Here is a 15662-nt window from a genome sequence, read left to right on the forward strand (position 1 = left end):
AATTTGCGTGAAAGTGTGTCATGTCATTGAACTCCCTTTTCACTAGTTCAGGTCTGTTGGCCCAATAGCTTGATCGCTTATTCATCTGCTTTGAAACCACAGGGTTGCCGGTTCCAATTCTACCTCATGTAGACTTCATTATAATTCACAACCTTTCAGATAGCAACGCGTTGTGAGCTTGTAGGTCAACTATTTTCACTAGTTTCCATTCCGAAATATATTGAGCAGTTTGAAAAACATTTAAACCAAGGATTTCTGAGCAATTTGCGTGAAACTGTGTCAAATAAATGTGTGAGGCCCTTTTTCACAGGTTCAGGTGTGTTGGTTCAATAGCTTGATCGCTTAATCATCTGCCTTGAAACCACAGGGTTGCCGGTTTGAATCCCACCTCATTTAGACTTCATTATAATTGCATTGCACACAACATGACTGTATCAATGAATACATGTGCAATTGTTAAAGATGACGAGAAATGCATACTTGAAAGTAGTTATTTTCAATGTACAGTATGACATACTTCATTCGCCCTTTTGTTTTGTTTTGTTGGATTCTCCTTTCTGGCTGTCTGATGCTGTGGATTCAATAGCTCCACCAATAGAGTGTGAGCCTTATGTGCCGAAGGTCCCTGGTTCAAATCCCACTGATTACAGTTTACATTTAAATTGCATTGTACAAAACATGACCCTTTTAATTCAGACATGTGCAATTTTTAAACAATAACATGAAATGCTTTTTTGAGAGTAGTTGTTTTTTATGTATGACATACTTTCTTGTGAAAATAGCCGATCTACAATCTCACAACTTTTCAGATAGCAACGCGTTGTGAGCTTGTAGGCCGACTATTTTCACTAGTTTCCATTCCGAGGAGACAAAAAAAAAACTTTATTGGTAAATGTTTTGTGAACCAGTGATCTACAGTAGTTAGCGAAACAGAGGCTTGGTTCATAACGGACGGAAAAACCTATAGATATCAACAGACACCATCAGGGAGGCCATATCTCTAGCTCAATGAGAAGAGAGGCAGCCTGTGAATCCATAGGTCGCTGGTTCGATCCCTGTCCCCAACAATGCGTTGAGGTGATCATCATTTGGAATTCTTAGTTTGTTACAAACATACTCCTGGTAGCCTGTCTGTCTGCCTCTCTTTCTGTCTGTCTGTCTGCCTCTCTCTCACTCTGTCACTGTCTGTCTGTCTATCTCTCTCTCACTCTGTCACTGTCTGTATGTCTGTCTGTCTGTCTGTCTGTCTGTCTGTCTGTCTGCCTCTCTCTCACTCTGTCTGTCTGTCTGTCTGTCTCTCTGTCTCACTGCCTCTCTCTCACTCTGTAACTGTCTGTCTGTCTGTCTGTCTGTCTGTCTGTCTGTCTGTCTGTCTGTCTGTCTGTCTGCCTCTCTCTCACACTGTCTGTCTGTCTGTCTGTCTGCCTCTCTCTCACACTGTCTGTCTGTCTGTCTGTCTGTCTGTCTGTCTGTCTGTCTGTCTGCCTCTCTCTCACTCTGTCACTGTCTGTCTGTCTGTCACTGTCTGTCTGTCTGTCTGTCTGTCTGTCTCTCTCTCACTCTGTCACTGTCTGTCTGTCTGTCTGTCTGTCTGTCTGTCTGTCTGTCTCTCTCTCTCTCTCTCTCTCTCTCTCTCTCTCGAAACCGCTCATTGCTGCTTGCAGCTATATTTTTGTTTGTTATTTTATTGTACACTCCTGAGTACGGTTTTCGTTTCATGTGCAAGCATGTGCAAATAAATAAAGTGAACTTTGAACCTTGAACAATGAATACGCACTGAAGTGCCTCCTACAACCTTATGACACATATTTACAGTAATCACACTAATGGCTGTTCCACCAGCACAGCCTTTCCCACTCATTCATCCCATTGCAGCTATGCACTGGGTAAAGTCTAATCAATCTATTGTGCTGTATTTTCTCAGAGCAGCTGAAGCATTATATACTAATTGTCTTTACTATCTTACAATAAATGCTTGGAATCTCTGTACTGTAATCCACGTATACCGAGACCGCTCGAGCGATGACTTCAAATTCAAATCTCAAAATTCCAGTCTGTAAACGTGTTGTAATTTTACCTTACATGCATGTAAACGCACGTTAATGACCTACACATTACACATATCCTACCACTGCCCTGTGGTGGTCTGACCACAGAGTCATATAGACAACCAACCAGCCAATTACAATTTGAATGTCCCTCCAGTTTATGGGATCTAAACAGCTGAGGCGTCGCTCCCGGTCATGGGAACAATGTTTCTAGTAAACACAGCTCTTTCAAGGTGCTCTGACATGTGACAAGCAGCAGAATGTGTCTTCCTCCATGTTGAATAGTTTAGCCTGCTATCAACCTTATCTCAGTATCTGTAGTGTGTGTGTGTGTGTGTGTGTGTGTGTGTGTGTGTGTGTGTGTGTGTGTGTGCGCGTGCGTGCGTGCGTGCGTGCGTGCGTGCGCGTGCGTGCGTGCGTGCGTGCGTGCGTGCGTGCGTGCGTGTGTTGGTGCGTGCGTGCGTGCGTGCGTGCGTGCGTGTGTGTGTGTGTTCGTTCCTCAGCGAATCTACCCAGTTGAACTTCAGCCCTCAGGTGTTCAAGGCACACCCAGTTGACTGGGAAGTACACACTCTCAACCCTTTTTCAGACAGCAAGCAACCGACATGTCGCCTTTCCGACGTTAACGAACCCTATACCTAACCCTCACCCTAACCCTAACCGCACGCGGAAGCCACTAGTCGGAGTGGTGAGATGTCGGAATGGAGAAATTACCCCCAGCAAAACAAGACAACATAATAGGGTAATGTAAGGTAAGTGCTGTTGTTTTTTATTCTGTATACTAGAACAAATCCATTTTGTCTGGTAGTCTAAAGGCTAATAAAGTATATTTAGTTTTCATATTTTCTTTCTTTCTTATTCTTTTAAAACCATCCTCAAATCCTACTGCTTCAGACTGGCCTTCCCCACCTGACCCCATTCATGCTGGTGTATTTATTGTATCTCCAATTGTCTTTGATTGTTTTCTTGCTTAACCCTTTAAGACCGGGAACACATCTGTGTCATTTTAAGATTTCTTTGGCTATATAAAAATAGCAGATATACAAGCTCATAGCACGACACCGAGTGCCGCACTATGAGCTTCTAGATCTGCATTTTTTTTTTAAATCGTGAAAATGTATGCAAATCTTTAGTTTGAATATATATACTTTTTTAAAGCGAAAGTTCAATGGTGTTCAAACTTTTTTCATGTCATGGACCCCCAAAATAATATGTATTTGTCCGTGGACCCCCTCCCATCAAAAAATATTTTGTTCCAGGGAGAAGCAAAGATTTGAGTTAAAAATTTATATAAAAGAAATTTTCACGATTTTTCTAAAAATAGCAGATCTACAAGCTCATAGCGTGGCACTCTGTGCCGCACTATGAGCTTGTATATCTGCTATTTTTGAATAGCCAAATAAATCTTAAAATTACACACATGCGTTCCCTTCCCGGCCTTAAAGGGTTAAATAAAAGTTATTTGTTATTGTAAAGCATCTTTGAGTACTCAGAAAAGTGCCATAAGTCCGATTTATTAGGTCATTCCATATTACCTTAGTAGGCTAAACCTTTTCATAAAGACTTTATGTTTTCAATCGCTAGTTTCAAGTCCTCTTTCACACAGCATGATATGTGTTTTTGTAAATGATGGTCCCATACATTTATAAATTGATGATAAAGCAAGGAGCAGGGATCCAAGTCACACCAGAGCAAGTTCAAATCTCAAGGCACACCTGTATAATTCATATCTGTGCAAAACAGCCTAGTTAACACTTGTTATCCTCTTATCATGCTGTAGCGGTTTATATTTATGTACTAATGCCAAATAAAAGTTGAACGACTTGAGCCCTATTTCATACGTGTGTGTGTGTGTGTGTGAGAGAGAGAGTTCCTACATGTGTATAGGACTCACACACAATCACATCAGTGTATGCATGCATCTGTGTTTGTAGCTGCGTGTGCATTGGTTCACATGCATCCAGAATTTCCTTTTCATCCAGTATACTTTACTGACTGTAACCTTAACAGGTCCAATAAAGAGCAAAAGATGAGTCTGCGCGTGGAGAGAGAGGAGGAGGGAACTGACAAACAACGCATCCACAGACCAGAGTCTCCAACACCCAGCTGTGTGTCTATGAAGAGTGACTCGTCTAAATGTTATCCTCCTGACTTCAGTAATGAACCTGGACCTCCACACACAAAGTATGTGGAATATACTGTACTAAAATATATGATATGATGCGATTGCTGTTTTTCTTGTTGCTGCAATGTTGAGCAGCCAACACTCAACATTTTTACTCTCTTATATACGTTTAATGAGGCATTACAATGAAGCAACTTGAACAAACGTTGGGAACAAACATTCCCAACATTCCGGGCGGAAATACACGCTGTGCGTGAGCACTCTGGACATGCCATCGAATTAAGTGCTCCTCTGCTCATGAAATGATTTCTGTGACTTTCTGACTTTTTCATTATAATTGTAGAAAATGTTTTATGATTCCAGAAGTCTTTACCACCGACCAGAGTCTCCAACACCCAGCGGTGTGTCTATGAAGAGTGACTCGTCTAAATGTTATCCTCCTGACTTCAGTAATGAACCTGGACCTCCAGACACAAAGTATGTGAATATGAATCCTCCTATATAGCATGCACACAAAAATCTCTCTCTCTCTCTCTCTCTCTCTCTCTCTCTCTCTCTCTTTTCGTTCAGACACTTCAGCTCAGGAATAACCAACACCATGTATTAACCATTTACCATATTGCATATACTATAATAGTAGGGCGGGAAATTGTTGTTTTCGATACACGATAGTACACTTGGTGATACAAGCGAGAAATTTGGCACAGATGACCTTCATATGACCTAATTGATAATCAACCTCTGGCCATGCAGAATTCCTAAGATTTCAAGATGGCCACCACCAGTTTTCAAAATGGCTGCAACTGGGCCAACAATTTGGACTATATCACTTTGCTGGGACTGTAAATCTTTGTTTTACCCCTTATTTTAATATAAGAGAATATGTTCTAGAAAAAAGGTTCCAATATAGCGGCATATTTTCCAATATGGCTGCCGATATATTGCAGAAATGTACATCTGCTGATGGTTAATCCACATGAGCTTGTCGCACATGCATTTGTATTAATTACCATACACAGAATCCATTTATAGCACATTTTAAAGTGATTTGGTAGCTTTTTAATGACCTAGGGCAACAGACTTTTCAATATGTTCACCAATAAATACAAAAACTTATATATATAGAGATATTTTCTCAAACAGGTGCTGACCTTTTTCTCTTTGAGTGGAAGGACAAAACTGTATGGTATCTGCTGAATGCATGAAAGAAGCAAAGACCTGATGACTTTGATCCAATAGCTGATGCAATTTCATGAACAGGAATCCATCCTGACTAGATATATGTCCCTGTGACATATATATGTATACATATATATGTCACACACACACACACACACACACACACACACACACACACACACACACACACACACACACACATATATATATATATATATATATATATATATATATATATATATGAATTTCATTCATTCATTTTTATTGAGCTTAGGAATAACCAACACCATTTATTAACCATTTACCATATTGCATATACTATAAGCATTTACTGCAATATTAACCATTTACTGCAATGATATTGCATTCAGATTTGGTGGTGTGACTCTGCTTATGTGATATTACAGATTACCTGTGCAAGCAGGACAACAGATTACAATGTGGTACAGCTTGTAAGGATCGGGCATATTGGTATTCACCCTTGTTTTGAGTTGCTTGGTGGATTGGATGATTACACTCTCTCACAGTAACGAGGAAAAACAAAAACACATATTGGCTTCCACATGGATTCTATGCTTCAATACAAACACAGCAAATAGTGTTCATCCTCTCTTTCTAGCAGGGTTCAGCAGCACAGACCAGAGTCTCCTGTACCCAGCTGTGTCTCCATGAAGAGTGACAGGTCTATGGGTCACCCTATGAACTTCAAAGATGGACACCACTCTATTGATCAAAGGTCAGAATGTAAAACACACACAAAACAACACATGATTTATTCGTACTGAGCAGAGCTCATGACATATAGAAATGATCTGGCTCTTAATACTCTGTTGTTTTAGCTTTGTAGCGTGAACAGTTTATTACATCATTAATAACTTTTTCAGTTATTAAGCACCATACTGCCCAAAGGACGTGTGTGTATGTAGGCTTACGCGTGTGCACTGCAGGCGTGCGTGCTTGAATGCTTGCTTGTGTGTGTGTGTGTGTGTGTGTGTGTGTGTGTGTGTGTGTGTGTGTGTGTGTGTGTGTGTGTGTGTGTGTGTGTGTGTGTGTGTGTGTGTGTGTGTGTGTGTGTGTGTGTGTGGCTAGACTCTCAAACTCCTACACCTATCAGCATCAAGTATCTTGTGCACATGCACTACCACATTTCCAAGTGACTCAACTACCTTACATTTTTCATAATAGCCTCATGATGACACTATAACAGCTCACTTTACGTCAGGAACTCTGGGTTAACAAACTAAATGATCTTGAACAATGTGACTTTTTCATTATGATAATAGTAGAAACATTTTGTATGATTCCAGAAGTCTTTACCGCAGACCAGAGTCTCCAACACCCAGCGGTGTGTCTATGAATAGTGACTCGTCTAAATGTTATCCTCCAGACTTCAGTAATGAACCTGGACCTCCAGACACAATGTATGTGAATATGAATCCTCCTATATAACATGCACACAAAAATTATCATTTATATATACATTATATATGTATATATATTATATACATATATATATATATATACATATATAACTGCCCACAAAAAGTTTGTAAACTTATCTTCGGTCGATTATTTCTCCCCCTTAATCCTACCACTCAAACAGAGAGCGTCTCCTTTCAAACCCCAATGGTTCTATTGAGCCCCCCGCCCACAGGAGTAGCCCAATTCTCTCACAACTTGCTACAAAAATCGCTCATGAAAAACTATATAACCTCCTACATTTAATTTTCCACCTTCACATGTGTCTCCTTCTCTAATAATCAAAAAGTGCTATATATTTCATCTCGCAATGTACTTCCGGATGGTTCGTTTTGCACCTTTTTATGCCACATCGGTCACGGGAAAGAAATAAGCACTGCCGTGGTCTATGGAAACGAGCCCAAAAGTGCACCCAAATAAGCCCAAAATCGCTTATACAAACAGTCAGACCTGGCAACGCAGCCTACGCCAATCATGCGTGAGAGATCTACAAGCTATGGGGCAGAGACGCCACCGTATCTTAGCAACAACTACAGCGCTCACTCTCATTGGTCGTGTCACGCTAAGAGCAGTTCCCAGACAATGGCATCGCAGAGAGCTTGCTGTAGCCATCACAGTCAGTCGCAGCGACGACGGACAGGGAGCTGTGATAGCTGCCATGTCGCTAACGCTAACGTGGTTGTCACGCCTGCAGCGGCTGTGCAATCACTTTGTCAACAATGCACGTTCGTGTGGTGAATGTCAATATTGCTGCTCAGTTAGTCCATTGTAGATGGTGTATGTTTGTGTGTGTCTTCTGGAGAACTATGTAGCTCCACAGCAACTACAGTAACTAACGTCCCGTGCAACGCACGTTTAGGCTGCATTATGGTCATGTAGTAATTTCAGATAATTTCACTCCAATTAGAGCAGTGCTTATCAACCCTTTCAGCCCCCCCAAATAAACGTAATTGATCTGGCCACCCCCCCATTTTGTTTGACTCCATTCCACAAGTAAAGAAAATAGCAGATCTACAAGCTCGAAACGCCTCACGTTGAGAGGCTTTGTAAGCTTGTAGATCGGCTATTTTCTACATGATTGCCTCTTTCTTAGATTATTTCACAATGTGGCCAATGTTTTTATAGTACAGTTTGTTGACTACTTTTGTTGCAGAAATGGTCATTTCCTTTACTTTCGTTTTTTTATTGTCTCCGCCAGGCCGAAAGGCATGGCGCAAGACCTGTCCGTCCGTCTGTGATAGCTAATCTCTCACATCGTTGACTTCATCGCAGCGAAACTGTGCACACACACTCCCCTGGATGCCAATTCAGAACCTCTGCCCTATTTCTTTCACATGGCCCTGTTACAGTGCCACCAGGAGGCCGCTTTTTGCTAAACACATTTTCTCACAGTACTCCTACATATTTTGCCCAAACATCACACAAATCGGTACACAGTATCTCCACAGTCATAAAAAAAAAAAACCTTTCAGATTTCTCATATTCCATCCTGATTCGCTAAAATGGCTTCCAAAGTCTGCAGGACTGCTCCGTTTGGACCAACATGCCTCACATTATGAACACAGCATGCACTTTCCGTGCAACTTTGCACCCACATTCCCACTATGCCGAGGAAGAAATTCCACTTGAGATTTCTCTAATCAGCCTCATGGTGGCGCTATAACAGCCCGATGTGGAGAGTCAGTGAGAGCTGCATAAACGAGGTAAAATGTGTCAAAAGGAGTCTGTACGGCTGTCGATAAATGAACACATGACGTCGGTGGGAGAGGACATATTGTGTCTTTTGGACAAACAGCAGCGTGGTGCTGATGTTTGTTGTGTCAAGCAGCTTAATGTCAGAGTGTTTGTGTTGGAGCGCCTCAGTGCGGCTGCAGAGTTCATGTGCAACCTCTTCCAGAGAGAGACAGAGACACTAGAAACTCTGCTGGAGAAAAAAAAAACACTGCTGGGCATTGACTTTCATATGGATGTAGCGGTCCCCTCGATCGTCACGTGGTTGAGGGGAGGGCTTTTGAGTTCTTTTAAATAAATTTAACTTAACTCTGATTAACTCAGTATTAATTATCTTGGATCTCTTTTATAATAATAAATGCAAAAGCAGTTTTTAAAGTCACACAGTTATCAATTTACCTTTTCATGCAGTTTTTAACCCAAAGTATATTAAATTAGCCTCTCTTAGCTTCAATTGTAAATACTTAGGTCTGTAACCAAATGGACCCTCTAACTAAAAGGTAACAATGAAATGAATTCACACAACCAAGTAGTTAGAAAAATAGAATATCAATTATTTAGTTCTTTGTGCAATGATTGGTGCAAAATAGAAAATAGAATAGACATAAATGTAAACAACAAATACCAATGTTCTTTTCAACAATAATACAGGTTCAAAACCTTAATAGACAAATACCCCTCTTCTTTCAGGAATACAAAATGCTACAATAATACTGTTGATGCAAAATACCAAAAATAATATACCTTCTCAAAGATATTATTCCAAAATGTAAAACCCTTCTTTCCAACACCAAGTCACTTAAGGACTACTATAATAATTTGTGGGCCCACACACACACTCTCACACACACCTTAAAGCCGGCAAAACTATTCTAAGTTAACTTAAAACCCTTGAGTTGCAGGCCTGGTCGTTGCTTGTGTGCGTTGTGGCCTCAAATCACATTGGCCCCTTCACTCCTTGGTGAGCAGAAATAAAAGAATGATACCTTAATGTTCCTGGTTACTCCAACAGTCACTCACTGGTGCAGGTTAGTAGCAGGCTAGCATGTAGTGCAGTCCAGACACAATCTTCTCATCCCACGTTGCCAGAGAACTATTTGTGAAGCCCTGGTTGCTGAAACTCTATTTGGATTGTCCTCTTTGTGTCCTCCAGTAGAGAACAACAGACTATCACCTTAACAGTTCAACTGTGGAAGTTAAACTGTGCCTAGAAACGACTGTTCACGTGCTATGAACTGACTCTAGACTCACTGTGAGCTTGTTAGCATTGACGTTAGCCTTTAGCACAACAGAAAACAACAGTCTCTGAATTTCGTGTAGAAAGTCCTCTTGTTGTTGTTCCAAACGTGCAGCTTGTCCTCTTATACTGACTGTTGTGCAAACACTCATGTAAGACACAAATTACACGCAGGTCTGTGCACTGCAAACGTATATTATCATGCAGAATGTCTCTGAATGAAACCACTCGTTACGTTACGTTCCCTCTCTTTCTTCATGTGTCCCCACTCTCTCCCGTCCGGGCAGCAACACACTCTACTAGCTACGTTCCCCACAGGAATGTTAACCCCATAAGTGCTGGTCAGAATAAACAAGAAAACATTGCTTTTAAACAAAACAAAACAAAACTCCTAATGAATTAGTCATGAGTTATACATTACGTTTTTAAACAAAAACACATACCTTTTTAAAGGCTTTTAACACTTTTTAAACAAACCATCCATTAAATGATGTTAATACTATTTAAAGTATAACTTATTTTATGGCTGGGTTACACCCTCCCCCTTCTAAAAGCTTTGATGTCCTCATCAAACCAAATAAACATAACCTTTCAAAAGTTACGAGTAGTAAGGGTGTATGTATTAGCTGAACTTAACTTTGGCCTATTGTAATGATCACACCTCTATGAACTATTGTGATAGGCTGATCTCTTGCTTTACCAGGCTCATCATAAGTTAACCTAATGACTGGTTTCACGCTTCTCTTGGGGCGGTTTTCAGGTTTGTTTGTCAAATTAGACATGTCTGTCTGAATGTCGTGGTGAGGGTTATTAGACTCAGGATCACTCTCTTCTTCAGGATCACTTTCTTCCTCAGGAACGGAATCTTGAGCTATATCCACTTCGCCCACGCTGTGGTTCTCCTCTTCTAAACTCTCATCCTCTGACAAGCCATCTTCAACAGGATTTCCATCTGGCTGTTGAGAATCACTGTCATCTTGGACGAGGTCTGACTGTCTGGCAGTATCCTGCGCCCTTTGCAGGATTTCCTTCAGGTAAGTACTGTACGGCTTCTGAGGTAGGTAGTGCTCCTCTTCGGAAGACGAATCTGTCAGCTCGTGTAACTCTTGCTGAGCTTCCCGTGCCTCAGGTAAGACTTTCTTTGTTCTCTTTTGCGTTTCAGCTCGTGTTCTTGGTTTGACAGGTGAGTTTTCCTCATTACTCACAGTCGGCATTCTCACTAGCTCTCCAATCGGCAGGAGATGATCGCGATGAAGAGTTTTTACTCCTCCTCTTCCATCTTCAGGTTTGACTCTGTACACAGGAAGATTGGGCATCTTTCCCAGCACAACGTAAGGGATAGGGCTCCACCGGCTCTCCAGCTTGTGTTTCCCCTTCAGTCCTAAGTTCCTCAGCAACACTCTGTCGCCGATATCCAAGGTCTGGAATCCGACTCTCTTATCGTAGGACCTCTTGTTCCTTTGATGTGTCTTGTCGGCAGATGCAGAGGCAAGCTTGTAAGCTCTCTGCAAGTCCTCTTTCAACTTGGTTACGTAGCGTGAATGGCAAGCTTCATCTTTGCCGTCCGGAGAAGTTCCAAAACACAAGTCTATTGGAAGTCTTGCTTCTCTTCCGAATATCAAGAAATAGGGTGAGTACCCTGTAGCATCGCACTTGGTACTGTTGTATGCGTGAACTAGGTAGCCAACGTGTTTGCTCCACTGCCGTTTCTTCTCACAGCCAAGAGTTCCCAGCATGGAAAGTAGAGTTCGGTTGAACCTTTCGGGCTGTGGGTCCCCTTGAGGGTGATACGGAGTGGTCCGTGACTTCCTTATTCCCATCATCTTCAAGAGCTCCTTGATTAGCTGACTCTCGAAATCTCTTCCTTGATCCGAATGAATCCGAGCTGGTAGGCCATAATGTAGGAAGTACTTGTCCACCAGGATCTTCGCCACCGTCTGCGCTTTCTGGTTTCTGGTGGGGAAAGCCTGAGCATAGCGTGTAAAGTGATCAGTCACCACTAACACGTTGCTGATGCCTGAAGAATCAGGCTCCATGGACAAGAAGTCGATGCAAACTAGATCCATCGGTCCACTGCTCACAATCTGGTGTAACGGAGCTGCTCTGGTACAAGGGGTCTTTCGAGTGACACACTCTCCGCAGTTCTTAATGTACTGTTCGACATCACATGCCAGTTTAGGCCAGAAGAATCGGCTCCTCAACAGGTCTGTAGTTCTCTCTACACCAAGGTGTCCCAAGTCATCGTGTGAGGCCTTCAAAACAACTTCTCTGAACTCTTTTGGTAGGACGAGTTGAGTGACTTCTTCTCCAGAAGGTCTCTTACTTAAGCGATGCAGCAGCTCATCCTTCATCATCAGTCTTCCCATCTCTTTTCTGTGCTGTCTTTCTCTTGCTTCTTTCCCCACTGCTTTGGGGCATAGCCTTTAGTGAGCTCTGACAGCGGCCTGACAATGGCTGAATAGTTTGCTATGAAACGTCTGTAGTACCCACAGAAACCTAAGAATGATTGAAGACCCTTCAGTTGCGTAGGCTGTGGCCAATCTGTAACTGCTTCAATCTTGGTTGGGTCAGGCGAGACTCCATCGGCCGACACAATATGTCCTAGGTATTTCACCTTGGGCAGGCAGAACTGACACTTGTCGACTGAGATCTTCAGCCCAACCTCTGCAAGACGATCAAGGACTTTCATAAGTCTCTCTTCATGCTCTTCCAGCGTTCGGCCAAACACTATCAGGTCGTCGAGGTATACTAGGACTTCCAGCAGGTTCATGTCACCCACAGCCTTCTCCATTAATCTTTGGAACGTGGCTGGGGCTCCAGTTATTCCCTGTGGCATCCTTTCGAACTGGAAGAACCCCAGTGGGCAGATGAATGCCGTCTTTTCCTTATCTTCCTCGGCCATGGCAATTTGGTAATAGCCACTCCGCAGGTCGAGTACGGAAAACCATTTGCTTCCAGTCATTGAGTCCAGCACATCGTCGATACAGGGTGTGGTATACTGATCTGGGATTGTCCGGCTGTTGAGCAATCTGTAGTCAATACACATCCTTATGGTCCCATTCTTCTTTCGAACAATCACGATTGGGGATGCATAGGGACTCCGAGACTCCTTGATGATCCCTGCACGCAACAGTTCTTGAAGGTGCTTTCTCACGTCTTCAACATCTGCTGGAGCCAGACGTCGAGAGCGCTCCCTGAACGGCCGTGGATCTGACAACCGGATCGTGTGCTCTACGTCCTTAGCCAATCCGACATCCCATTCATGGAGGGAGAACACCTGAGACCTTGTAGATAGCTTTTCACGGAGTCTTCCTTTCCACTCCTCCGAGACAGGTGAGTCTCCAAAGTTGATCAGATTAACATCAAACTCTGGTGCCGTTGTCTTGGAAGTAGTGAGTGGAGTGACTGCGTCAGTCAGGTACATGTGTCCGATGACAGTTCCCACTGGTATTATGGTCTCCGTCAGCGACTCATTCTGAACCAGGATTCTGAAATGGTTGACGTTCACTTCTTCGCTGGGCACCACCATAGGCTGCAGTAGCACTCCAGCTGGGAGTGGAGCTGTAGGAGATGAGTCAACCATCAGGATCTCTTTGTTGACCTGGTGCTTGTAGTCAACTTTGCAGATTGCACTGCAGTCACCGCCAGGAGGTAGAGTCAGTGGGCCTGGGCCTTGCCATGTCACACAGCCAATATCATCCTCCTCTTCAATGGCTGTTGCAGTGCCACGTGGTGCTAGCTCTGTCTCTCTGCGACAAGCTTGTATTCCCAGTGTCTGGGTGATGTCAATGCCCTTCTCCTTACATTGTTGCACTAGGCGTCGGACATGACTGGCATTAGTCCCCACAATGACAGAAGTTTGGTCTGCAGATCGGGGGCTGGGGCAGATAAGAGCGAGGACTGTCACAATCTTGTCAGCACCGGCGACTTTTGCCGGATATTCAAGGTCTACCACCACATAACCCCGGTAGGGGTAGCTGAGGTCAGACTCACTTAGGCCCCAGAGGGCTAGACCAGACACTGGACGTATTTGGACATCAGACAGGTAGGTGTGATACCAGGATTCAAATATAATGGTCACTTGAGAGCCACTATCAAACAAGGCATCACAAGAATATCCATTCACTTTCAGCGGTACAATGCTGGGTGGGCCAATCAAACCTTCAGGAATGCCAGCAGGCTCTGGTGCGGTAACAGCACCTTGCTTGGCATGACAGTTAACTTCACTGGTTGTAGCATCACCAGACTGCTGTTTTGTCACCCTCAACGCCTGTATTAGCTTCTTTATCACCTTGGCTTGATCCTCAGGGCTCTGACAATTTGTAGCAAAATGCCCGTTCTCGCCACACCGGTAGCAGAAATTCTTTTCTGACCTTCTCGGTGTTCTTTTGGGGGAGTCAGAGACTTGGTTTGAAGCCTCCATAGTTGAAACTGCAACTGCAGCATCTGGCTCAGTTACTTTGTTCTTGACTTTCTGTTTCATTCGTTTCAGTTCTTTCTTCAAGGCAACCAGTTCAGAGTCTTGGTGGCTCTCCGGGACAGGTGGCGTACTCATGTGTGTAGCCTCTGTGTCTTCCTTGAAGTGGGCTTGTTTAGTCACAACTGATGCAACCATTGTCTTTAGCTCTTTTAGTTCAGCCTTTAAGCTCTGGATCTCAGCTTGCTTCATATCCTCTTCTGGGTTGGCATGTACTCTGCATACTGAGGCACTGAGCTTCCTCCTAGATGCTTCGTATTCCTCTTCAGTGCGAATCTCACTCAAGAGCTGTAGAAAGGTTGGCGGGGCTGTCTTCCTTTCCCGCAAGCGCAGCTGAATCAGCATCAAATCTGAGGCAGTAGCACCCCTCAGCAGTTGCTCCAGTCTGGCTTTATCCATGCAGCTAGAAGGAAGGCCACCTCTCTGTATTACTTTCGCCAGAGACCGTTCTAGGCGTCTGAGGAAATCAGATAGCTTCTCTCCTGCTGGCTGTTGCATCAGTCGGAATGCGAAGTAGAGATCATCTCCGGACTCAGCACTTCCAAAAGCACTTTCGAGAGCTTCCAAGCACTCTTTTGGGCTGGCGTCAGCGTTGACGTGTCGCACTGCCTTTACAATTTCTAGGGCTGGCCCTTTCAAGCTTCCCATTAGTCTTCTTCTTTTCTCTCTGTCAGAGCATTCAGTCTCCTCCACCATAAGCCATGCTTGCTCTAGCCAATGGTCAAATGGTTCTTCACCTGGTGGGGTTGGTAGGGCTCCTGAGAACATGCGTAGTCGAACATAATTCCCACCATCAGATGGTTTTGTTGTCTTGTCCAACAAATCACCGACGGCACGCAATATGGATTCAGTGGAGCTTGTGGGCGGTTGTGTACTGGGGAAGAATAATTTAAGGTCCTCAATAGTCTTTCCTTCAGCCTGTAACAGCCCTTTTAGTTTATCATTAAACTCTTCAGCAGCTGCCTGTGCTTCTCCTATGATGATAATAGGCCACGCCTCTCCACCATCAATAGGCACAACTTCAGGAGGAACACTCGGATCCTTAACTGTCTCTTTGGTCTCACACAAGACCATCCGACGGTTCAGTCGGTCACTGAAATTCTTTCCCTTGACACGCACCCGTCCCAAACACTTCACGGTTCCAAGGGTTTCTTCCACTTTGTCTTCAGGGACATCTTCAGGGACGATGGTCATCAAGGCATGAGTCACATCCAAACCCTCACCACGACACCAGCTCTTTAGCTCTGACACTAGCGCGGCGTGGTCCATTTTTACACTGCTAGTAAATTAACTTTGTAATGTAACTTTTTTTTTCTTTTCTTATTATTATATTTATTAATTAGAAATCCAAAACTATCTCAGCGGTGCCTCCATTTTATGTAGCGG

The 15662-nt window shown here is 43.4% G+C and overlaps 2 protein-coding genes across 2 annotated transcripts in view; both read left to right on the forward strand.

Moving 5' to 3' along the window:
- Positions 1–4069: 4069 nt before the first annotated feature.
- LOC311050670 (uncharacterized protein) overlaps positions 4070–15662 on the forward strand; it is a gene marked incomplete at its 3' end in the record, with an annotated part of 728236 nt that continues 716643 nt past the window's right edge. The window contains exons 1-2 of the mRNA XM_084064756.1: positions 4070–4232; positions 4537–4650. Coding sequence (XP_083920882.1) covers positions 4078–4232; positions 4537–4650 — 269 coding nt within the window. The 5' untranslated portion in view covers positions 4070–4077. The remainder of the gene's footprint in view (positions 4233–4536; positions 4651–15662) is intronic.
- LOC311050053 (NACHT, LRR and PYD domains-containing protein 12-like) overlaps positions 5791–15662 on the forward strand; it is a gene marked incomplete at its 5' end in the record, with an annotated part of 31556 nt that continues 21684 nt past the window's right edge. The window contains 5 exons of the mRNA XM_084064019.1: positions 5791–5795; positions 5975–6088; positions 6660–6773; positions 10962–10982; positions 11179–11241. Coding sequence (XP_083920145.1) covers positions 5791–5795; positions 5975–6088; positions 6660–6773; positions 10962–10982; positions 11179–11241 — 317 coding nt within the window. The remainder of the gene's footprint in view (positions 5796–5974; positions 6089–6659; positions 6774–10961; positions 10983–11178; positions 11242–15662) is intronic.

The sequence above is a fragment of the Gymnoscopelus microlampas genome (assembly GCF_963454915.1).
Source record: "Gymnoscopelus microlampas genome assembly, chromosome: 8".
NCBI lineage: Eukaryota > Metazoa > Chordata > Actinopteri > Myctophiformes > Myctophidae > Gymnoscopelus > Gymnoscopelus microlampas.